Raw genomic sequence first — 24,455 nt, forward strand, 5'->3', positions numbered from 1 at the left:
GGATAGAATGGGGACAGGGTCCCAGAGTCCTAACCCTGCTTCATCCTGCGTAGCAACTTGTTTATGCTGTTTACATATTGAATTTCTATGATTTTTTAAAATAAGAATAACACATCTAAAGCTAAAAGAATTTGGAAAATCACTCATCTATCCCAACCCTTTTATTTGAGAGGTGAGAAAATGGAGGCCCAAAGAAAACAATGGGCTCAACCCTAAGACACATAACTAGGGTCAGAACTTGGGCTAAAATTCAGCTTTTTAATTCAAATTTCAGCTTTCTATGAGTGAACCATGATCTGTCCTTTTGATGGCCAATGAACTCTTCTTAAACGGCCAACACCAGAAGAAGTAGGTGACCATGAGTAGCTAGGCTCTTGACTCTCTTCAAGGAGTAGTTTTTATTTTTACTTATTCTTGCTATAGTTTGGAATTTGAAAAGACTTTGTCAGAAAAACATTACATGGGTTAGGGTTAGGATATTACATGTTCATATAATTACATTTTCATAGTTTCTTTGTCATATATATCTTATATAATAAGAATTGTTTCAAATAAAATACACAAGAATCATTTTTTTTACATAGGCAAGTAGGAACCATCCATATCATTTGGGGGTAGGAAGTATAATTTCTAATGGTATTTTACATTAAAAAATTGAAAATACTTCTTTTCTTTTAGAGCCATATAAGTGAAAATCGTGATGAAGTTAAAGCTGTGAAAAACTTATACCCTGGTTATAAAAACTACACAGATGTGTATGATAAAAACAACCTTCTGACAAATAAGGTAAGTTGTACATCATGATATAATCTATATGAAGCAGGGCATATTTATCTAAATTTTAAAATCTCAGTAGTAATCTTCAGACTTCTATAATACACGTGCTTTTGCCAAACTAAAGTACAGAGTGTGCTTATGCATGTGTGCGCAGAATTAAAAATGGGCCTGAAGTTTCATCCCTAATGAATAAATCATTAAATTTATTGGTAAATAAATCTAAAAGCTTCTTTGAGGTGGGAATGTCATGTGGTCCAAGGACATTTTGTCAGTATCCATTAGAATGTAAATGTGCATTCCTTTGAGTTAGAAAATGTATTTCTGAAGATCCATTCTGTAAGGACTATGAATAGGGATGTTAATTACATATGAAAGTTAAAAAATGGCTATCAGTGGGAAAGTGTTTAAATTACAGAACATAATTAGAATTTTATCCAACATTCACAAAGAATGAAGTATACAGACTTACTTACAAGGAAGAGTGTACAGTATTGTTTGATATGTGTGTATACGTGCGGGTGCGTGCTCACTTAGTAAACACTGTCTGGAAGACACACATTGAACGTTAAAAGTGATTCTTCCTGAGGGAGAAAGCAGAGGACTTTTTACATTTTATTTTTAAACACTCTAAGATTGCTTTGTAAAAGAAATGAGTATTACTACATTTATAATTAAACAATTTTAAGTTAAAAAAATTAATACGAGTGAGGAGAGACCTCATTACAACAATATACCCCCTGGCCTTGGCATTTAATGAAATGTATGAACTGCATGGAGAGTTTAACTATTACAGCAAATAAATTCTTAGGGACTTTGTGCTCAGAGATCTGAATGTGACTGATTTGAAAGGTTAATACTCTGCATAGATCTTATTTATGCTACATCATAATTTTCATCCTTCTCTACATATATTTCTATATAATTAATAAATTAGCCTTCAATTTGCATGTTAATTTTACTTGCATAGAGGTCAACTGGACCAACCCTCATTTATTTTATAGATTAAAAAAGAGAGAAAAAGATCCACAAATGGGTGGGACTTTCATAATCCAATGTTTTCACAGGCCTTTTCTGAGGTGTAATTTGTACACAGTGATTTTATACATACAGGTAATCATCAATGTTCTTGTGAAGATGATAACAGATAAGTCACAGCTTTTATGTGCACCTATATCTTGTTGTGAGTGAGGACTGACTTAAGCATTTTTGAGTGGTAGACTCCATATAGGATGCTCTTCTCTCCAGACAGTGATGGCACATGGCTGCTACCTTTCTGAAGAAGAACTGGATGTATTCAGGGAACGAGGAGCATCCATCTCGCATTGTCCCAATTCTAACTTATCGTAAGTAGGCAATTATTGATTAGTAGATTATGAACGTTTGGGTTGCAAAGTAGCAGCCAAATACCTTTGTTTTCTCAGTCATTCCTCCAGTATCTCTCTTCCGTAGTTATGTTCAATTGGGATGTGAACTAGATAGAAGGATACCTACCTATACTGTACTGGGGAGACAGCACTTAAAAGAGGCTATTTTTTGCAGAGTATGCATTTGAAGAGCACCACATCTCTTAAAATTTCTGAGTTTGCACAAAACAGAACAATAGGAAACAGAGTTCAAAACCAATAGCACTGAGAACTTAGAGCTAAGGACCGAAAGAGTGGATGTGCCAACCAGGTGTTCCAGAGAGAGTGTACTGACCTCATACTACTTTGTGTTGTACAAACTACTAGAAATGTGCACATTATCAGAAATGGTGCAATGCTACTAGAAGCCAGCACCCTTCAGTAAATGTCATGCATGCTGCTATATCTGACGAGGTGCACTTAGGAGGGGCCTTGTCCTACTGTAATTCGCCCAAACAAAATATTTATACCTGGTTCTTAACCTTTGAAAGGTTATAGATGCATAAGGGAATCAGATGAAACTTGTGGTCTGGATCTTCAGAAAAAAAAGCCCATAGACACAAAAATGCTGCATCTAATGGCAGGTAATTCAAAGATTCCATAATGCCAATCCTTGGACGCTAGGCTAAGAATTCATGCTCCCTGATTAGATACAGAAAGGATTTCTCATTTCTTGTGTTAGTTGGCCCAGAACAGAGCTAGAGGCAGGTTGGGGTGGATTATTCATATATTCATTCAATAAATTTATTAGCTTCTGCTAGATTTTTTTTTAAACATCTTTATTGGAGTATAATTGCTTTACAATGGTGTGTTAGTTTCTGCTGTAAGACAAAGTGAATCAGCTATATGTATGCATATATCCCCATATCTCTTCCCTCTTGCATCTCCCTCCTTCCCACCTTCCCTATCCCACCCCTCTAGGTGGTCATAAAGCACCAAGCTGATCTCCCTGTGCTGTGCGGCTGCTTCCCACTAGCTATCTGTTTTACGTTTGGTAGTGTATATATGTCCATGCCACTCTCTCACTTTGTCACAGCTTACCCTTCCCCCTCCCCATATCCTCAAGTCCATTCTCTAGTAGGTCTGCATCTTTATTCCCATATTGCCTTTAGGTTCTTCATGACCTTTTTTTTTTCTTCTTAGATTCCATATATATGTGTTAGCATACGGTATTTTTTATTTTACATCTTTATTGGAGTATAATTGCTTTACAATGGTGTTAGTTTCTGTTTTATAACAAAGCGAATCAGTTATACATATACATATGTTCCCATATCTCCTCCCTCTTGCATCTCCCTCCCTCCCACCCTCCCTATCCCACCCATCCAGGTGGTCACAAAGCACCGAGCTGATCTCTATGTGCTATGCGGCTGCTTCCCACTAGCTATCTATTTTATGTTTGGTAGTGTATATATGTCCATGCCACTCTCTCACTTTGTCACAGCTTACCCTTCCCCCTCCCCATATCCTCATGTCCATTCTCTAGTAGGTCTGTGTCTTTACTCCTGTCTTACCCCTAGGTTCTTCATGACATTTTTTTATTTCTTAGATTCCATATATATGTGTTAGCATATGGTATTTGTCTTTCTCTTTCTGACTTACTTCACTCTGTATGACAGACTCTAGGTCCATCCACCTCATTACAAATAGCTCAATTTCGTTTCTTTTTATGGCTGAGTAATATTCCATTGTATACACGTGCCACATCTTTATCCATTCATCTGTCGATGGACACTTAGGTTGCTTCCATGTCCTGGCTGTTGTAAAGAGTGCTGCAATGAACATTGTGGTATGTGACTCTTTTTGAATTATAGTTTTCTCAGGGTATATGCCCAGTAGTGGGATTGCTGGGTCATATGGTAGTTCTATTTTTAGTTTTTTAAGGAACCTCCATACTGTTCTCCATAGTGGCTGTATCAATTTACATTCCCACCAACAGTGCAAGAGGGTTCCCTTTTCCCAACACCCTCTCCAGCATTTATTGTTTGTAGATTTTTTGATGATGGCCATTCTGACCAGTGTGAGATGATACCTCATTGTAGTTTTGATTTGCATTTCTCTAATGATTAAAGAGGTTGAGCATTCTTTCATGTGTTTGTTGGCAATCTGTATATCTTCTTTGGAGAAATGTCTATTTAGGTCTTCTGCCCATTTTTGGATTGGGTTGTTTTGGGTTTTTTTTATATTGAGCTGCATGAGCTGCTTGTAAATTTTGGAGATTAATCTTTTGTCAGTTGCTTCATTTGCAAATATTTTCTCCCATTCTGAGGGTTGTCTTTTCATCTTGTTTATGGTTTCCTCTGCTGTGCAAAAGCTTTTAAGTTTCATTAGGTCCCATTTGTTTCTTTTTGTTTTTATTTCCATTTCGTTAGGAGGTGGGTCAAAAAGGACCTTGCTGTGATTTATGTCATGGAGTGTTCTGCCTATGTTTTCCTCTAAGAGTTTAATAGTGTCTGGCCTTACATTTAGGTCTTTAATCCATTTTCAGTTTATTTTTGTGTATGGTGTTAGAGAGTGTTCTAATTTCATTCTTTTACATGTAGCTACCCAGTTTTCCCAGCACCACTTATCAAAGAGGCTGTCTTTTCTCCACTGTATATTCTTGTCTCCTTTATCAAAGATAAGGTGACCATATGTTTGTGGGTTTATCTCTGGGCTTTCTATCCTGTTCCATTGATCTATCTTCCTGTTTCTGTGCCAGTACCATACAGTCTTGATTACTGTAGCTTTTAGTATAGTCTGAAGTCAGGGAGCCTAATTCCTCCAGCTCCGTTTTTCTTTCTCAAGATGGCTTTGGCTATTCGGGGTCTTTTGTGTTTCCATACAAATTGTGAAATTTTTTGTTCTAGTTCTGTGAAAAATGCCAGTGGTAGTTTGATAGGGATTGCATTGAATCTGTAGATTGCTTTGGGTAGTAGAGTCATTTTCACAATGTTGATTCTTCCAATCCAACAACATGGTATATCTCTCCATCTATTTGTATCATCTTTAATTTCTTTCATCGGTGTCTTATAATTTTCTGCATACAGGTCTTTTGTCTCCTTAGGTAGGTTTATTCCTAGGTATTTTATTCTTTTTGTTGCCGTGGTAAATGGGAGTGTTTTCTTAATTTCACTTTCAGATTTTTCATCATTAGTGTATAGGAATGCAAGAGATTTCTGTGCATTAATTTTGTATTCTGCTACTTTACCAAATTCATTGATTAGCTCTAGTAGTTTTCTGGTAGTATCTTTAGGATTCTCTATGTATAGTATCATGTCATCTGCAAACAGTGACAGCTTTACTTCTTTTCCAGTTTGGATTCCTCTTATTTCTTTTTCTTCTCTGATTGCTGTGGCTAAAAGTTCCAAAACTATGTTGAATAACAGTGGTGAGAGTGGACAACCTTGTCTTGTTCCTGATCTTAGAGGAAATGTTTTCAGTTTTTCCCCGTTGAGGATGATGTTGGCTGTGGGTGTGTCATATATGGCCTTTATTATGTTGAGGAAAGTTCCCTCTATGCCTACTTTCTGGAGGGTTTTTATCATAAATGGGTGTTTAATTTTGTCAAAAGTTTTCTCTGCATCTATTGAGATGATCATATGGTTTTTATCCTTCAATTTGTTAATATGGTGTATCACATTGATTGTGTATATTGAAGAATCCTTGCCTTCGTGGGATAAACTCCACTTGATCATGGTGTATGATCCTTTTAATGTGTGGTTGGATTCTGTTTGCCAGTATTTTGTTAAGGATTTTTGCATCTATGTTCATCAGTGATATTGGCCTGTAGTTTTTAGATTTTCATATTTTGAGGATTACTTCATATCCTTACTTGTTTTAGAGTTCTTGCAGAAGCAGAACATGATGTGAGGATTTATGTACAAGTAATTTATTTGGGAGGTGATCCTAGAAGCACCTTTATGGGGTGAGACAGAGAAGGGAAGGAAGACAGTAAAGAGCACGTCACCAAGCTAGTTACCACCATGGGTTCCTGGAATTTAATCCTTCCGGAAAACTCAGGGAGCCAGTGTACAAAGCAGACCTCAAAGACAACCTGCCCAAGGGGTGGGGGAGCTGGAGTAATTATACCTAAACTTATCAGTTATTGGTGGAGGGCTGCTGGGTGGGTACGCAGTGGCATGAAGTCCCTGCAACTTTGGACCTTCCCCAATCAAGGGCAAGCGGGCTCTAGCCGAGTGAAAGAGCCTCCAGGCAAAGAGCAGGAGGTGCCAGCAGTCAGAAGTCTAGGAACTTTGCAAATGAAAATGTTCTACATCAGTGGCAGTATGGGAAAGGCATGAGAGCCACAGCAATGTGTTTCTGGAGTGTTTTGAGAGGTTCCAGAGGCTTTTAGTTTTCAGACATAAAGTGGCCATACGTAACAGGGAATCTTGCCTGTGTACAGCTTAGTGACCATAATTATGGTCTAGTGACCAGTTAGGGGAAGGGTTTAACATCCTGTGGGTTTAGTTACACAACATCTAAATTAAAACATGACCCAGTTTTGCAAACTGAGGTTTGAAGTAAAATTTCTTTATGGCTAATATTTTGGTTTGAATGGTCACTGTTATTCTTTCTCCAACCACTTTGAGAGATTTATTGCATGTGCACTGGCAGTTTGAAAATGATAATTATGTGGATTTTCAAGCAGACTTTGACCTTTGCATCTTCTCAGACTTTTAAGGATTGCTTTAGCTTTTCTTTGTCTCTTTAGAAAGGCAGCACATCTACTGAGTCAGGGTCACGAGCTCCGGAATTCAGTCCAGGAACCATCTCTCCTAGTTGCTGCTGTCCTCAGAAGTAGCATTTGAACCACCAGGCCCTGACTTACAACCTGCACCCCCTCTTCCAGCTATACCCCTCTTTCTTTGATCTTGCAAGTCGCTACTCATTCAGGGCAACAAATGTTCCCAGGAAGAAGAGGAAAGGCAACACTTTATAATTTCCACTTCCTAGCATAGAAGGATGGGTTGGTTAAAAAAAAAAATAAAGACCTATAGTTGATAACACCATATTGTATAACTGAAATTTGCTAAGAGAGTAGAACTTGTATGTTCTCAAAAATAAAAAAGGTAAATATGTGAGGTGATAGATGTGTTGGTCGACTCAGCGGGGGGAAATCCTCTCGCAATGTATACATATATCAACTCATCATGTTGTACACTTTAAATATCTTACAATTTTGTCATTTGTATCTTAAGCTGAAAACATATTTAAAATTGCAAAAATTTTTGAACTAGTTGCAAGATTTAATTTCTTCATTTATTTTTCCTTACAAATGATCCCCTGCTCTCCCTTCTAATTCTTGCTGCTTTGTACCCTCCTGATATTAACCTCTGCTCAATGGTTCAAACTCCTTCATGATCCTTTTTTACTCCAGGACTCGGATGGTCTGATTTGACTAAGTGTTTGTGTCAGCATTAGAGCTGAGATGGGAATCATAATTTTCAGTGATATCACCATCATTTTTGTTAGTGCCCTTCTCTTGTTGGACCCACGTGGGTCTCCTTGTTCTGACTGTCTCCTCTCTCTACAGGCTCAGCAGTGGCCTTCTCAATGTGCCAGAGGTCCTGAAACATGGAGTGAAGATAGGGCTGGGTACAGGTTAGTAGTTTCCCATGAGGAACCATGGCAAAGTGGTTAAGTGCATAACTTTCAAATGTGACTAATTTTCAAGTAATAGTTCTGTGTTTTAAAAGACTTAGTTTTATTTTCTGGTAGTCATATCCAGAGCTAATAAAATAATGAGGTTGGAAGCAGTAAGAAAGTGTATGCGAAGGGAAAAGTTTTGATGACATTAACCTCTTGAAAGCCATTAACCATGTTTACTATTCAGACATGGGGCTAAAAAGGATAAGTCCTTCTCAAGTGTTTTAGAGATTCTTTTTGAAAAGTCCTTGTTTTTTTTTGTTGTTTTGTCCTTCCTGCTAAATTTCAATGGTTTGGATTTGTATGTTTTTGGTTTTCAATAGTTGTGTCATCACAAATACTGTCTCAAAAGAAAATTATTCAACTTTGCCAGTAGTGAGCACAAATTCAGTCTATGCCATAACGGAGAACTCTAAGATATAGATATGTTAAAAAGCATGCTTTGCTTTTAAGCAGTTTTTAACAAAATGAGATTCTAATTCCCACAGGCAGTCTGATGTTTGCTAGGCTGAAGGACAGTCTAGGTGGCTGATGAATTAGTGATGTCTCCTTTTTTTTCACAGTACATTTGAATTGTTTTTCTTGAGTGTGTATAGTGCTGCTCACTTTAGAAGTGTCAGTCAGGCCCAAATGTTTAGGCATCCACTGTGAACCTTTCTTTTTAATCACTGTGTGTGAATGAACTAAAAAAAAATTTTTTTTAAATGGCTGTGGGGCACAAGGTCTTATTTTTCATTCTTGATGCATTTGTCTTCCTGATATGTAAGAGCACCAGAATGTCTGCATATTGACAATAATGGTTTTTATCATTTTCTGCAATAACTCAAGTCTCAGTTAATTTTTATACCAAGCAATATTGGTAAGACATACAATAATACAAAGTGATTTATCTATAATTTTAAAGAGGTGTGCTAGATTAGAAGTTTTTCTCAATTTTACATGAATCAGAGCAATTAAAATTCTTAAAATTTTGAATTTAAGCCTTGAATCATTGAGATTGTGTAGTACCTGGATATAGTCTCAGGTATTAAGGCAGGAAACCAGTTATTTTTAACTTCACAGAAAAGCTTTAATCAATAAGAAAAAAGTGGCCAAAAGTTTTTGTCAATTAATGGAAAATTTGGTAGAAATGCAAAAATCAGATGTACTGCTTTCAAATTTTCTAGGATTTTGGTCTCCATGATTTAAGTTCATCACATGTTTCCAGTTCTTGATTTTGGGTTGTATAGTGTTGGTCTAAAATGATTAGGTAAAGCTATGTCACTTATTAGCTGTAAGACCTTGAGCAAATTACCTTAATTTTCTAAGGCTTTGTTTCCTAATTTCTATAACAAGAACAACAATAATTATAATAATGTCTATGTTACAACCTTGTTTTGAGGCTTAAGTGAAAAAAAAATGTGTGTGAGGTGGTTAGCACATACCTGGCATGTTGCAGTGGTTAACAAAGATTGGCTTAAAGGGAAAAAGTAATGTTGGTTTCCTGATTAAAGGTTTGATTAAATATGATATATTATCATATTAACTTGGAGAATGTTGTTGCATTTTACATAGTCTCTGTTGTAACAGCCATCCTATGCACCAGTATTACCTAAACATGACCTTTATGTATAAACTTGTCCTTCTGCTTTGGACTTCAGTAGATTATTTAACTTATACTGTGGACAGAGAGCAGGTCCAAGAATGGATCATTCACCATGTCTATAAGAAATAGAGGCAGATCTGGACTTTCTCAAATATTAAATAGCAGAAACCCTCATGAAGCTTCACAAAAATATTGCAAAACAAGAGAAAGAAGTATCAAAAAGAATAAGATGAACATACCTCTGAAAAGCATCTACTTCAGGATCCAGAATGAGTTCAGAAAATTGCTATCATCCGTAGAGTGCAAGAAGACATGGCAGTATGAAAAGACCATGAGTTTTGATGGAAAATTTGAAAATGAAAGAAGAAAACTGAAAAAGAAAAGAAAAAAAGAATAAGAAGCATGTAGATAGACCCTCATACACTACTGCAGGGAGATTAAATGGTACAACCGATGTAGAGGACTGTTTGGCAGTCTCTTATAAAATTAAATATATATCAGTAATTCCATGTTGGGTATTTACCCTAGAGAAATGGACACACATATTTGCACAAATAGTTGTACAAGAATATTTATAATATCTTTATTCATAATAGCCCCAAACTGGAAATAGTCCAAACACCTTCCAACAGGAGGACAGACAGACAAATGTGGCATATTTATACAATTAAATATTATTCAGCATTCTAAAAACAGAATGCAGAATATGGATAAATCTCAAAAATATTTTGTTAAAAATGCTGGAGAGGGTGTGAAGAAAAGGGAATGCTCCTACCCTATTGGTGGGAATGTAAATTAGTGCAGTCACTATGGAAAACTGGAGCTTCCTCAACTGAAAACAGAGTTGCCATATAATCCAGCAATCCTACTCCTAGGCATATATTTGGACAAAACTGTAATTCAAAAAGATACATGCACCCCTGTGTTCACAGCAGCATTATTTACAATAGCCAAGACATGGAAGCAACCTAAATGTCCATCAACAGAGGAATGGAAAAAGAAGATGTGGTATAGAAGATTTAGATGCCTAGAGGAGACAAGATGGCAGAATGGAAAGACTAGAGCTCACCTCCTCTCACGAAAACACCACAATCACAACTGATTGCTGAACAACCATTGACAAAAAAGACTTGAACCTACCAAAAAAGATATTCTGCATCCAAAGACAAAGAAGGAGCCACAACGAGATGGCAGGACGGGTGCTTTCACCATATAATAAAATCTCATACTTGCCAGGTAGGTGACCCGCAAACTGGAAAATAATTATATCGCAGAGGTTCTCCCACAGGAGTGAGAGTTCTGAGCCCCATGTCATGCTCCCCAGCCTGGGGGTCTGGCATCAGGAGGAGGAGCCCCCAGAGCATTTGGCTTTGAAGGCCAGTGGGGCTTGAATGCAGGAGCTCCACAGGACAGGGGGAAATTTGAGGAAGCACACAAGATTTCACAGGAACTGGAACCCAGAGCAAAGCAGTGACTCCATAAGAGGCTGGGCCAGACCTATCTTCAAGTCTTGGAGGGTCTTCTGGGGAGGTAGGGGTTGGCTGTGGCTCACTCTGGGGGCAAGGACATTGGTGGCGGATGCCCCAGAGAATACTCATAGGCATTAACTCTCCTGGAGATAGCTATTTTGGCACTGAGAACTGGTCTCACCCAACAGGTTGCAGGCTTCAGTGCTGGAATGCCTCAGGCCAAACAACAGACAGGGTGGGAACACAGCCCCACCCATCAGCAGACAGGCTGCCTAAAGTCATCCTGAGCCAAAAGCTGCCTATAAACACACCCCTTGACATAGCCCTGCCCACCAGAGGGACAAGACCCAGCTCCACCCACCAGTGGGCAGGCACCAGTTCCTCCCACCAGGAAGCCAGCAGAAGCCCCCAGACCAATCTCACCCACTACGGGGCACACACCAGAACCAAGAAGAATTACAGTCCTGCAGCCTGATGAATGGAGACGGCAAACACAGAAAGTTAGACAAAATGAGACAGCAGAAAAATAGGAAGGAACAAGATAAAAACCCAAAAGAACAACTAAGTGAAGTTGAGATAGGCAATCTACATGAAAAAGAATTCATAGTAATGATAGTAAATACGATTCAAGATCTTGGAAAAAGAATGGAGGCACAGACTGAGAGGATACAAGAAATGTTTAATAAAGAGCTAGAATCTTTAGAACAAACAGATGAACAATAAAATCACTGAAATGAAAAACATACTAGAAGGAATCAATAGCAGAATAAATTAGGCAGAAAAACGAATAAGTGAGCTGGAAGACAGATTGGTGGAAACCACTGCTGCAGAACAAAGAAAGAAGAATGAAAAGAAATGAGGACAGTCTAAGAGACCTCTGGGACAACATTAAACACACCAACATTTGCATTATAGGGGTCCCAGAAGGAGAAGAGAGAGAGAAAGGGCCTGAGGAAATACGTGAAGAGATAGTAGTCGAAAATGTCCCTAACATGGGAAGGAAACACTCACTCAAGTACAGGAAGCACAGAGTCCCATACAGGATAAACCCAAGGAGGAACACATCAAGACACATATTAATCAAACTGACAAAAATTAAAGATAAGGAGAAAACATTAAAAGCAACAAGAGAAAAGCAATAAGTAACCTTACGGGAGTTCCCTTGTATGCTGTCAGCTGATTTTTCAGCAGAAACTATGCAGGACAGAAGGCAGTGACATGATATATTTAAAGTGATGAAAGGGAAAAACCTATAACCAAGAATACTCTACCTAGCATGGCTCTCATTCAAATTTGACAGAGAAATCAAAAGCTTTACAGACAAGCAAAAGCTAACAGAATTCAGGACCACCAAACCAGCTTTACAGTAAATGCTAAAGGAACTTTTCTAGGCAGGAAAGAAAAGGCCACAACTAGAAACAAGAAAATTATGAAATGGGAAAGCTCACCAGTAAAGGCAAACATATAGTAAACATAGGAAATCATCCACACACAAATATATCAAAACCAGCAAACATGAGGAGAGTACAAGTGCAGGATATTGGAAATGCATTTGAAATTGAGACCAACAGCTTAAAACAAACTTGCATATGTATATAGACTAATCTATCAAAACCTCATGGTAACTGCAAACCAAAAATCTACAATAGATACACACACAAAAGAAAAGAGAATTCAAACACAACATTAAAGTTAGACATCAAATCACAAAACAAAAGAGGAAGGGAAGAAAAAAGATCTGCAAAAACAAACCCAAAACAATTAACAAAATGGCAATAAGAACATACATGTCGATAATTACCTTAAATGTAAATGGATTAAATGCTCCAACCAAAAGACATAGAATGGCAGAATAGATACAAAAATAAGACCCATATATATGCTATCTACAAGCAACCCACTTCAGATCTAGGGACACATACAGACTGAAAATGAGGGGATGGAAAAAGGTATCCCCTGCAAATGGAAATCAAAAGAAAGCTGGAATAGGAATACTCATATCAGACAAAATGAACTTTAAAATAAACACTGTTACAAAAGACAAAGAAGGACACTGAATAATGATAAAGGGATCAATCCAAGAAGATGTAACAATTGTAAATATATAGGCACCCAACATAGGAGCACCTCAATAATATTAAGGTAAATGCTAACAGCCATAAAAGGAGAAATTGACAGTAACAGGGTAATAATGGGGGCCTTTAACACCCAACTTTCATCAATGGACAGACCATCCAGAAATAAAATCAATAAGGAAATACAGACCTTAAATGACACATGAGAGCAGATGGACTTAATTGATATTTATGAAGCATTCCATCCAAAGGCAGCAGAAAAAACACATTCTTCTGAAGTGCACATGCAACATTCTCTAGGATAGAACACATGCTGGGCCACAATGCAAACCTCAGTAAACTTAAGAAAACTGAAATCAAGCATTTTCTCCAACCACAACACTATGAGATTAGAAATCAACTACAAGAAAAAAATGGAAAAAAACACCAACACGTGCAGGCTAAACTATATGTTACTAAACAACTGATGGATCACTGAAGAAATCAAAGAGGAAATAAAAGAATACCTAGAGACAAATGAAAATGAAAACACAACAATCCAAAACCTATGGGACACAGCAAAAGCAGTTCTAAGAGGAAAGTTTATAGCTATACAATCTTATCTCAGGAAACAAGAAAAATCTCAATCTAAACTTATACCCAAAGAACCGAGAGAAAGAAGAACAAAGAAAATCCAAAGTTAGTAGAAGGAAAGAAGTCATAAAGATCAGAGCAGAAATAAATGAAAGAGAAATGAAAAAAAGAAAAGATCAATGAACATAAAAGCTGGTTCTTTGGGGAAAATAAACAAAAGTGATAAACCTTTAGCCAGACTCATCAAGAAAAAAAGGGAGAGGGCTCAAATCAATAAAATTAGAAATGAAAAAGGTGAAGTTACAGTTGACACTACAGAAATACAAAGGATCATAAGAGACTACTACAAGCAACTATATGCCAATGAAATGGAAAACCAGAAGAAATGGACTAATTCTTAGAAAGGTACAACCTTCCAAGACTGAACCAGAAAGAAATAGAAAATATGAAGAGACCAATCACAAGTACTGAAATTGAAACTGTGATGAAAAAGCTTCCAACAAACCAAAGTCCAGGACTAGATAGCTTCCAGGCGAATTCTATCAAACATTTAGAGAAGAGTTAATAACTATCCTTTTGCAGAGGAAGGAACACTCCCAAATTCATTCTAGGAAGCCACCAACACCCTGATACGAAAACCAGCCGATACCATGAGAAAAGTGAATTACAGGCCAATATCACTGATGAACATAGACTCAAAAATCCTCAACCAAATACTAGCAAACCAAATCCAACAATACATTAAAAGGATGACACACCATGATCAACTAGGATTTATCCCAGGGATGCAAGGACTTTTCAGTATCTGCAAATCAATCACTGTGATACACTACATTAACACTGAAGAATAAAAACCATATGATCATCTCAATAGATGCAGAAAAAGCTTTTGACCAAATTCAACAACCATCTATGATAAAAACTCTCCAGAAAGTGGGCATAGAGGGAACCTACCTCAATATAATAAAGGCCATATATGACAAACCCACAGCTAACATCATACTCAGTGGGGAAAAGCTGAAACCATTTCCTCTATGATCAGGAACAAGATAAGGATGTCTGCAATCACCTTTTTTTTTTTTTTTTTTTTGCAGTACACGGGCTTCTCACTGTTCTGGCCTCTCCCATCGCGGAGCACAGGCTCCAGACGCGCAGGCCCAGTGGCCATGGCTCACGTGCCTAGCCACTTCGCAGCATGTGGGATCTTCCCGGACTGGGGCGTGAACCCGTGTCCCCTGCGTTGGCAGACGGACTCTCAACCACTGCGCCACCAGGGAAGCCCCAAGCAATCACCACTTTTATTCAACATAGTTTTAGAAGTCCTAGCCATGGCAATCAGAGAAGAAGAAAAGGAATCCAAATTGGAAAAGAAATAAAACTGTCATTGTTTTCATATGACATGATACTATACATAGAAAATCCTAAAGATGCTACAGAAAAGTACTAGAGCTCATCAATGAATTCAGTAAGGCTGCAGGATACAAAATTAATACAGAGAAATCTATTGCATTTCTATACACTAACAACGAAAGATCAGAAAGAGAAATTATAGAAACAATCCCATTTACCATCGCATAAAAAAGAATAAAATACCTAGGAATAAATGTACCTAAGGAGGTTAAAGACCTGTATTGTGAAAGCTATAAGATGCTGATGAAAGAAATAAAAGATAACACAAACAGATAGAAAGATATTCCATGTTCTTGTATTGGAAGTATCAATATTGTCAAAATGACTGTACTACCCAAGGCAATCTACAGATTCAATGCAATCCCTGTTATTACCAATGACATTTTTCACAGAAATAGAACAAAAAATTTTTTAATTTATGTGGAAACACAAAAGACAACAGAGCCAAAGCAAACCTGAGAAAGAAAAATGGAGCTGGAGGAATCAGGCTCCCTGACTTCAGACTATATACTACAAAGCTACAGTAATCAAAACAGTATGGTACTGGAACAAAAACAGAAATATAGATCAATGGAACAGGATAGAAAGCCCAGAAATAAACCCATGCACCTATGGTCAATCAGTCTATTATAAAGGAGGCAAGAATATAGAATAGAGAAAAGACAGTCTCCTCAGTAAGTGTCGCTGGGAAAACTGGACAGCTACACATAAAAGACTCAAATTAGAACATTCTCTAGCTCCATTCACAAAAATAAACTCAAAATGGATTAAAGACCTCAATGTAAGACCAGATACTATAAAATTCTTAGAGGAAAAACACAGGCAGAACACTCTTTGACATAAATTGTAGCAAGATCTTTTTGGATCCACCTCCTAGAGTAACGAAAATAAAACAAAAATAAACAAATGGGACCTCATGAAACTTAAAAGCTTCTGCACAGCAAACCATAAACAAATGAAAAGACAACCCATAGAATGGGAGAAAAATATTTGCAAATCAATCTCCAAAATAAACAAACAGCTCATGCAGCTCAATATCAAAAAAACCCACAACCCAATCAAAAAATGGGCAGAAGATCTAAATAGACATTTCTCCAAAGAAGACATACAGAGGGAATTCCCTGGCAGTCCAGTGGTTAGGACTGAGCGCTTTCACTGCCATGGCCCAGGTTCAATCCCTAGTCAGGGAACCTGCAAGCTGCGTGGTACAGCTAAAAAAAAAAAAAACGAAAAGATAAAGACCAAAAAAGCACATGAAAAGATGCTCAACATCACTAGTTATTAGGGAAATTCAAATCAAAACTACAGTGAGGGGCTTCCCTGATGGCGCGGTGGTTGAGCGTCCACCTGCCGATGCAGGGGACATGGGTTCGTGTCCTGGTCCGGTAGGATCCCACATGCCGCGGAGCGGCTTGGTCCGTGAGTCATGGCCGCTGGGCCTGCGCGTCCGGAGCCTGTGTTCCGCAACGGGAGAGGCCCCGACAGTGAGAGGCCCGCATACTGCAAAAAAAAAAAACCAAAAAAACCCCCCAAAAAACTACAGTGAGGTATCACTTTACATCAGTCAGAATGGCCATCATCAAAAAGCCTACAAACAATAAATGCTGGAGGGGGTGTGGAGAAAAGGGAACCCTCTTATACTGTTGGTGGGAATGTAAACTGGTACAGCCATTGTGGAGAAGAGTATGGAGGATCCTTAGAAAACTAAAAATAGAACTACCATATGATCCAGGGATCCTACTCCTGGGCATGTATCCACAGAATAACATACTTTGAAAAGATACGTGCACCCCAATGTTCATTGTAGCACTATATACAATAAAGACTTAGAAGCAACCTAAATGTCCACTGACAGAGGAATGGATAAAGAAGATGTGGTACATATATATATACAAGGGAACATTATTCAGCCATTAAAATGAGTGAAATACTGCCATTGGCAGCAACATGGATGGACTTAGAGATTATCACACTAAATGAAGTAAATCAGACAGAGAAAAACAAATATCATATGATATCACTTATATGTGGAATCTAAAAAATGATACAAATGAACTTATTTACAAAACAGAAATAGACCCACAGACATAGAAACCAAACTTATGGTTACCAAAGGGGATAGGGGGAGGAAGAAATTAGGAATTTGGGATTAACAGGTACACATTACTATATATAAAATAAACAAACAAGGATCTACTGTATAGCACAGGGAACTATATTCAACATCTTGTAATAATATATTCAATATCTTCTAATACCCTCCAATGGAAAAGAATCTGAAAAAGAATTATATATATATATATATATATATATATAAAACTTTTTAATAGAGTTTTATATATGTAACTGAATCACTTTGCTTTATACCTGAAACATGTAAATCAACTATACTTCAATTAAAAAAAAATCCTTAAGCATTCCCTCCCATTACCAACAGTGTCAAGTCTAAATTCCTTAGGGAAGTACAGATATCAGGCACCACCTGGTCCTCCTGTCCTTCCCACTCATCTCTTCCTGTATCTACGGAACAGAAACAAACTCACAGACATAGAGAACAGACTTATGGTTGCCAAGGGGGAGGAAGTTTGGGGGAGGGATGGATTGGGAGTTTGGGGTTAGCAGATGCAAACTATTATATATAGGATGAATAAACAACAAGGTCCTACTGTATAGCACAGGAGACTATGTTCAATATCCTGTGATAAACCATAATGTAAAAGAATATGAAAAAGAATATATATATATAATATAGTTTATATATATATATAACTAAATTACTTTGCTCTACAGCAGAAACTAACACAACAATATAAATCAACTATACTTCAATAAAATAAATTTTAAAAAGGGGTCCAATCAAGACAGCAGAGCAGAAGGACGTGGAGCTCACCTCCCACAAATACAGCAAACAATTCTTACAGAATACCTACTGAACGCTGGCAGAAGACCTCAGATAACAGAAAACTATCTGAGAAATTTCTCCACCTTAACTGGGTAGGATGAAAGAAGAAGGAAAAAAAGGAAGCAGGCTGGGACCTGTGTCCCTGGGAGGGAGCTGAAAAAGAGGAAAGGTTCCTGCAACCCAGGAAGCCCTCTCTCTGGTGGGGGACAGAAAGCAAGCTTCAGAGGCTTGGAGGAAAGCACAACATTTGGTTTGTGGCTGGCAGAACAGAGAAAGAGCTTCCCAGAAGGTCTGTGCCACTGCCCTGCACTCCCCAGCCTGAGACGTGTCTGCTGTTGCAGGTGGGGGCTGGGGGCTGAAACTTGAGCTTTAGAGGACAGACTTAGGGAGAGACCTGGGGTTGGCTGTGGGGACACAGCCTGAAGGGGCTGGAGTGTGGTACGGCCACAACCTGGGATGTACATAGAAGAAGCCCAGGCCCACCACAGAAGTGGAGCACCATTAAGGGGCACGAGAAGGGAGTGGCAGGGCCCATCATAGCAGCCTTTTTCTCCGTGCTCGCTCAGGCGGCACAGCACCGCCTCTGTGAGCTCTGGGAGCACGCAAGCCAGTGGGTTGCCCACACACAGGTGGGGCTGAAATCAGAGCTGAGCCCCAGGGGTTGCACAACTTAGGAAGCAGGGCTGAAATCTCTCCCTGTGGCTGCACAATACACGGATTTACGCCACTGCCACTGGCTTTGTAAACTCAGTGCCTGTGAGTCATCAGAGTGGATGGCGGGTTCTCCCGTGGCTGGGACAGGTCTGGCCTTAGCAGCTGTGGGCTTTTTGGGTATGTTCATGTGGAGGCTGGGCCAGGCCAGGGTCTGGGCTGTCTCCATAGCTTCCATGGTGAGCCCAGGTGTGAGACTGCTGCAGTCCTGGGATCTGACTTCAGTGGATCTGTGCCTACAGATCTCTGCTGGTGGCTTTGTGATAACAATGCCTGAGGGACACCAGCAATTGCTGGCATTCCCACAGTGGAGGCAGAGCCAAGGGCAGTGCTAACCTCAGTGTACTTTGTGAGCCTGTACAATGGGTGACAGGTGACACACCAAAGCACACTCCCAGGTGGACAGCTTTGGTGAAGGAATACTCCGTGGCTCCTCTCCCAGTGGGAGTGCTCCAACCCTGCTTACCTCACACCACAGCTCAGAAATGGATAAGGGGCTTCTACTCCAACCACTAGGGAGCAGACCCTGCCCCCACAAGGCTGTGACAACCACAGAGCAAAGAGGAGGCCCCACTCAACATCCAGTACCAGCTCTGATCACCACAACACCAGTCAAACCCCCCATCAAGAGGATAATGGCCAGCACACACTGAGGAAAGAGGCAGCAGGCATCCATATTAAAAATAGCACTTGTACCAAATATATTAAACCTACACAGGCTAATTAGGGATGCTCCCACATAAAAATAGCCCTGCAAGACCACAGTAGATAATTGTTTCTCCTAAACTCATAGAGTAAGATAAACATAAGAAAAATGAAGAAGCAGAGGAACCACTCCCAGTTAAAAGATCAAGAGAATTCCCCTGAAAGAACAATTAACCAGACCTCTCCAGCCTAACAGACACTGAATTCAAAAAGGAGAAAATCAAAATCCTGAAGGAATTTAAAAAGGCTATCAATAGAAAGGCAGATTACTGTAAAAGGGAAGTAGAAACTATAAAGAGGAACCAAGAAAAATAAGAAAACTCATTTGTTGAGATGAAAGCTGAGCCAAAGGCAATGTATAGCAGATTGAATAATGCAGTAGAACGAATAAGTGATCTGGAAGACAGAATAATGCTAATCACTCAAACAGAACAGCAGACAGAAAGCCAAATGAAACAAAAATGAAAGCAATATAAGAGACCTATGGAATTATATGAAGCATGTCAATCTATGCATAATAGGGATTCCAGAAGAAGAAGAAAGATAAAAGGGGATCGAAAGTGTATTTGAATAAATTATGGCTGGAAACTTCCCAAACCTAAAGAAGGAAACAGATATGCAGGTACAAGAAGCACAGGGCGCCCCCAACAAGATGAACTCAAACAGATTACACCAAGACATATTATAATTGAAATGGCAAAAGTTAAAGATAGGGCTTCCCCGGTGGCGCAGTGGTTGAGAGTCCGCCTGCTGATGCAGGGGACACGGGTTCGTGCCCTGGTCCGGGAAGATCCCACATGCCACGGAATGGCTGGGCCCGTGAGCCATGGCCACTGAGCCTGTGCATCCGGAGCCTGTGCTCCGCAACGGGAGAGGCCACAACAGTGAGAGGCCCACGTACCACAAAAAAAAAAAAAAAAAAAAAAAGGTTAAAGATAAAGAGGGGGATTCTAAAGACAGCAAGAGAAAAACAGAGTTAATTATAAAGAAACCCCCATAAGACTATCAGCTAACTTCTCGACAGAAATGTTGCAGGCCAGAAGGGAGTGGCAAGATATATTCAAAGTCCTAAAAGGGAAAAATCTGCAAACTGGGTTACTCTACCCAGCAAGATTATCATTTAGAATAGAAGGAGAGAAAAAGAATTTCTCAAGACAAGCAAAAGCTAAAAAAAAAACCCCACAGCAATACTAAACCTATCCTAAAAGAAATATTGAAAGGTCTTCTCTAAATAGAAAAGAAGCAAGAATCTATAGGAAAGAGAAAATCACAACTGGAAATAAGTCACTTAAATAAGCCAGTATACAGATTAAAAAAAAATCAAAAAATGTTTGTGAAAGTGATGATAACCACAATGAACAGTAAAAAGATAAACATGGGGCTTCCCTGGTGGCTCAGTGGTTGAGAATCTGCCTGCCAATGCAGGGGACACGGGTTTGAGCCCTGGTCTGGGAAGATCCCACATTCCGTGGAGCAACTGGGCCCGTGAGCCACAGTTACTGAGCCTGAGTGTCTGGAGCCTGTGCTACACAACAAGGGAGGCTGTGACAGTGAGAGGCCCGTGCACCACGATGAAGAGTGGCTCCCGCTCGCCGCAACTAGAGAAAGCCCTTGCACAGAAACGAAGACCCAACACAGCCCAAAATAAATAAATAAATAAATAAATTTTTTAAAAAGATAAACATGAAGATGTAAAAGAGGGCATCAAAATCATAAAATGTGGAGTAGGAGAGTAAGAAAATGTAGATTCTTTTTTTTTTAGAATGTGTTTGATCCTATATGACTATCAGTCTAAAGCAAGTATATATAGGAAGGGGTTAACATACTTGAACAACGTGGTAACAACAAATAAAAAACATACAATAGATTCACAAAAACCAAAGAAAACAGAACACAAGTGTAATATAAAAGGAAATCATCAAACCATAAAAGGAAAAACAAAAAATATAAAAATAAAAGGGACAAAGAAGATATACAAAATCAACTGGAAAACAAGGTTTAAAATAGCAATGAATATCTATCAATAATTATGTTAAATGTCAGTGGATTAAATGCTCCAATCAAAAGACACAGAGTGGCAGATTAGTTAAAAAAAACAAGTGCCTACAATATGCTGCTTACAAGAGACCCACTTTAGGGCAAAGAACACACATAGATAGAAAGTGAGGGGATGGAAAAAGATATTTCATCTTTTGGGGACTGCAATACTAATATCATACAAAATAGACTTTAAAACAAAGGCCATAAAGAAAAAGAAGGACACTATATAATGATAAACGGATCAATACAAGATCAATACACTTATCAACATATACGCACCCCACATAGGAGCACCCAACTACATAAAACAAATAGTAACAGACATAAAGGGAAAAACTGATGGGAATCCAATAATAGTATGAGACTCTAACACTCTATTCACATCAATGGACAGATCTTCTAGACAGAAAATCAATAAGGCATATTGAGATCCTAAATGATACAACAGAATAGACTTAATTGATATCTTCAGGACATTACATCCAAAAAAAAAAACCCACAATACATATTCTTTTCAAGTGCACATGGAACATTCTCTAGGATTTACCACATACTAGGACACAAAACAAGCCACAATAAATTTAAGAGTGTAGAAATTATTTCAAGCATCTTTTCTGACCACAATGACATGAAACTAGGAATCAACCAGAGGAAAGAAATGAGAATAAAACGATTACATGGAGACTAAACAACATGCTACTAAAAAACCAGTGGGTCAACAGTGAATACAAAGAGGAAATTTAAAAATACCTTGAGGCAAATGACAATGAAAACATAACCATATAAAATCTACGGGATGCTGCAAAAGCAGTTATTAGAGGGTAGTTCATAGCAATACAGACATTCCTCAGAAAACAAGAAAAGTCTCAAACAACCTAACCTACCGCCTAAAAGAACTAGAAAAAGAAGAACAAAAGCTAAAGTCAACAGAAGGAAGGAAATAATAAAGATCAGAGAGGAAATAAATAAAATAGAGATTAAAAATTAGGAAAAAAAGATCAATAAAACCAAGAGCTGGTTCTTCAAAAGGGTAAATAAAATTGACAAACCTTTGGCCAGGCTCACCAAGAAGAAAAGGGAACCCAAATAAACAAAATAAGAAATGAAAAAGGAGAAGTAAAATCCAATACCACAGAAATACAAAAAACCATAAGAGAATACTATGAGTAATTATATGCCAACAAATTCAACAACCTGGAAGAATGGACTGGTTTCTAGAAACATAGAGCCCACCAAAACTGAAAAAAGAAGGAATAGATAATTTGAACAGACCGATCACTAGAAGTGAAATAGAATCTGTAATTTTAAAAAACTCCCTATAATACAAAAGTCTAGGACCAGATGGCTTCACAGGCGAAATCTACCAAACATACAAAGAACTTATACCAATCCTTCTCAAACTCTTCCAAAAGATTGAAGAGGAGGGAACACTCTCAAAGACATTCTATGAAGCCATCTGATAGCAAAACCAGACAAAGACACCAGCAAAAAGAAAATTACAGGCCAATATCTTTGATGAATATAGACGCAAAAATTCTCAGCAAAATATTAGTAAACCGAATCCAACAACACATAAAAGAGATCATACATCACAACCAAGTTGTATTTATCCCAGGGTCACAAGGATGGTTCAACATACGCAAATCAATCAAAGTGATACACCACATCTACAAAAGTAAAGACAAAAATCACAAGATGATCTCAATAGATGCAGAAAAAGCATTTCATAAAATTCAACATCCATTCATGATAAAAACTCTTACCAAAGTGGGTAGAGAGGGAACATATCTCAACATAGTAAAAGCTATTTATGACAAACCCACAGCCAGTATAATACTCGATGGTGAAATGCTGAAAGCGTTCCCACTAAAATCTGGAACAAGACAGGATGCCTACTCTCACCACTTCTATTCAACACAGTATTGGAAGTCCTAGCCACAGCAATCAGACAAGAAAAAGAAGTAAAATGTATCCAAATTATAAGGAAAGAGGTAAAATTGTCATTACATGCAGATGACAAGATATTATATATAGAAAACCCTTAAGACTCCACACAAAAACTAATAGAACTGATAAATTCAGCAAGGTAGCAGGATACAAGATCAACTTAAAGAAATCAGTTGCATTTCTTCATACTCAAAATAAGAGAAAGGGAATGTAAAAAAACAATCCCTTTTAAAATTCCATCAAAAAAATAAAATACTTAGGAATAAACCTGACCAAGAAGGTGAAAGACTTACATGCTGAGAATGATAAAACATTAGTAAAGGAAATTGAAGATGATTCAAAGAAATGGAAATATATCCCATGCTCTTGGATTGGAAGAATTAATATTGTTAAAATGGCCATACTACCCAAAGCAATCTACAGATTTAATGTGATCCCTATCAAATTACCCATGACATTTTTCACATAACAAATAATCCTAAAATTTATATGGAACCATAAAAGACCCAGAATTGCCAAAGCAATCCTGAGGAAGAAGAACAAAAGAGGAGGCATAACCCTCCCAGACTTCAGACAATACTACAAAGTTACAGTAATCAAAACAGCACAGCATTGGCACAAAAACAGACATATGTATCAATGGAACAGAAAAGAGAGCACAGAAATAAACCCACAGACCTGCAGTCAATTAATCTTTGACAGAGGGGGCAAGAATATACAATGGAAAAAATACAGTCTCTTCACCAAGTAGTACTGGGAAAGTTGGACAGCCACATGTAACCCAATGAAGTTAGAACACACCCTTACACCATACACAAAAATAAACTCAAAATGGCTTAAAGACTTAAATATAAGACATGACACCATAAAACTTCTAGGAGAGAACATAGGCAAAACATTCTCTGACATAAGTTGTACCAATGTTTTCTTAGTCAATAGAAATAGAAAGCAAATATTAATAGAAATAAAAACAAGGCCAATAAAAATAAAAGGCAATAGGAATAAAAGCAAAATAAAAATAAAAGCAAAAATAAACAAATGGGACCTAATCAAACTTACAAGCTTTTGTACAGCAATGGAAACCATGAACACAATGAAAAGACAACCTACAGACTGGGAGAAAACATTTGCAAATGATGCTACCAACAAGGGCTTAATTTCCAAAATATATAAACAGCTCATATAACTCAACAACACACACACAAACAACCCAATCAAAAAATGGGC

The 24,455-nt window shown here is 38.1% G+C and overlaps 1 protein-coding gene and 1 long non-coding RNA gene across 4 annotated transcripts in view; one reads left to right on the forward strand and one right to left on the reverse strand.

The window, feature by feature from the left end:
* Positions 1-24,455, forward strand: part of GDA (guanine deaminase) — a gene marked incomplete at both ends in the record, with an annotated part of 145,315 nt that overhangs the window by 89,111 nt on the left and 31,749 nt on the right. For all 3 annotated transcript variants that reach the window (XM_082615578.1, XM_082615576.1, XM_082615577.1), the window contains 3 exons: positions 679-786; positions 2,023-2,120; positions 7,699-7,766. In XM_082615578.1, coding sequence (XP_082471704.1) covers positions 679-786; positions 2,023-2,120; positions 7,699-7,766 — 274 coding nt within the window. The remainder of the gene's footprint in view (positions 1-678; positions 787-2,022; positions 2,121-7,698; positions 7,767-24,455) is intronic.
* LOC309801177 overlaps positions 1-24,455 on the reverse strand; it is a 125,841-nt gene that overhangs the window by 1,279 nt on the left and 100,107 nt on the right. The window contains exon 3 of the long non-coding RNA XR_014293539.1: positions 9,636-9,766. This is a non-coding gene — a long non-coding RNA (uncharacterized lncRNA). The remainder of the gene's footprint in view (positions 1-9,635; positions 9,767-24,455) is intronic.

Source organism: Mesoplodon mirus (genome assembly GCF_964341445.2).
Source record: "Mesoplodon mirus genome assembly, chromosome: 1".
NCBI lineage: Eukaryota > Metazoa > Chordata > Mammalia > Artiodactyla > Ziphiidae > Mesoplodon > Mesoplodon mirus.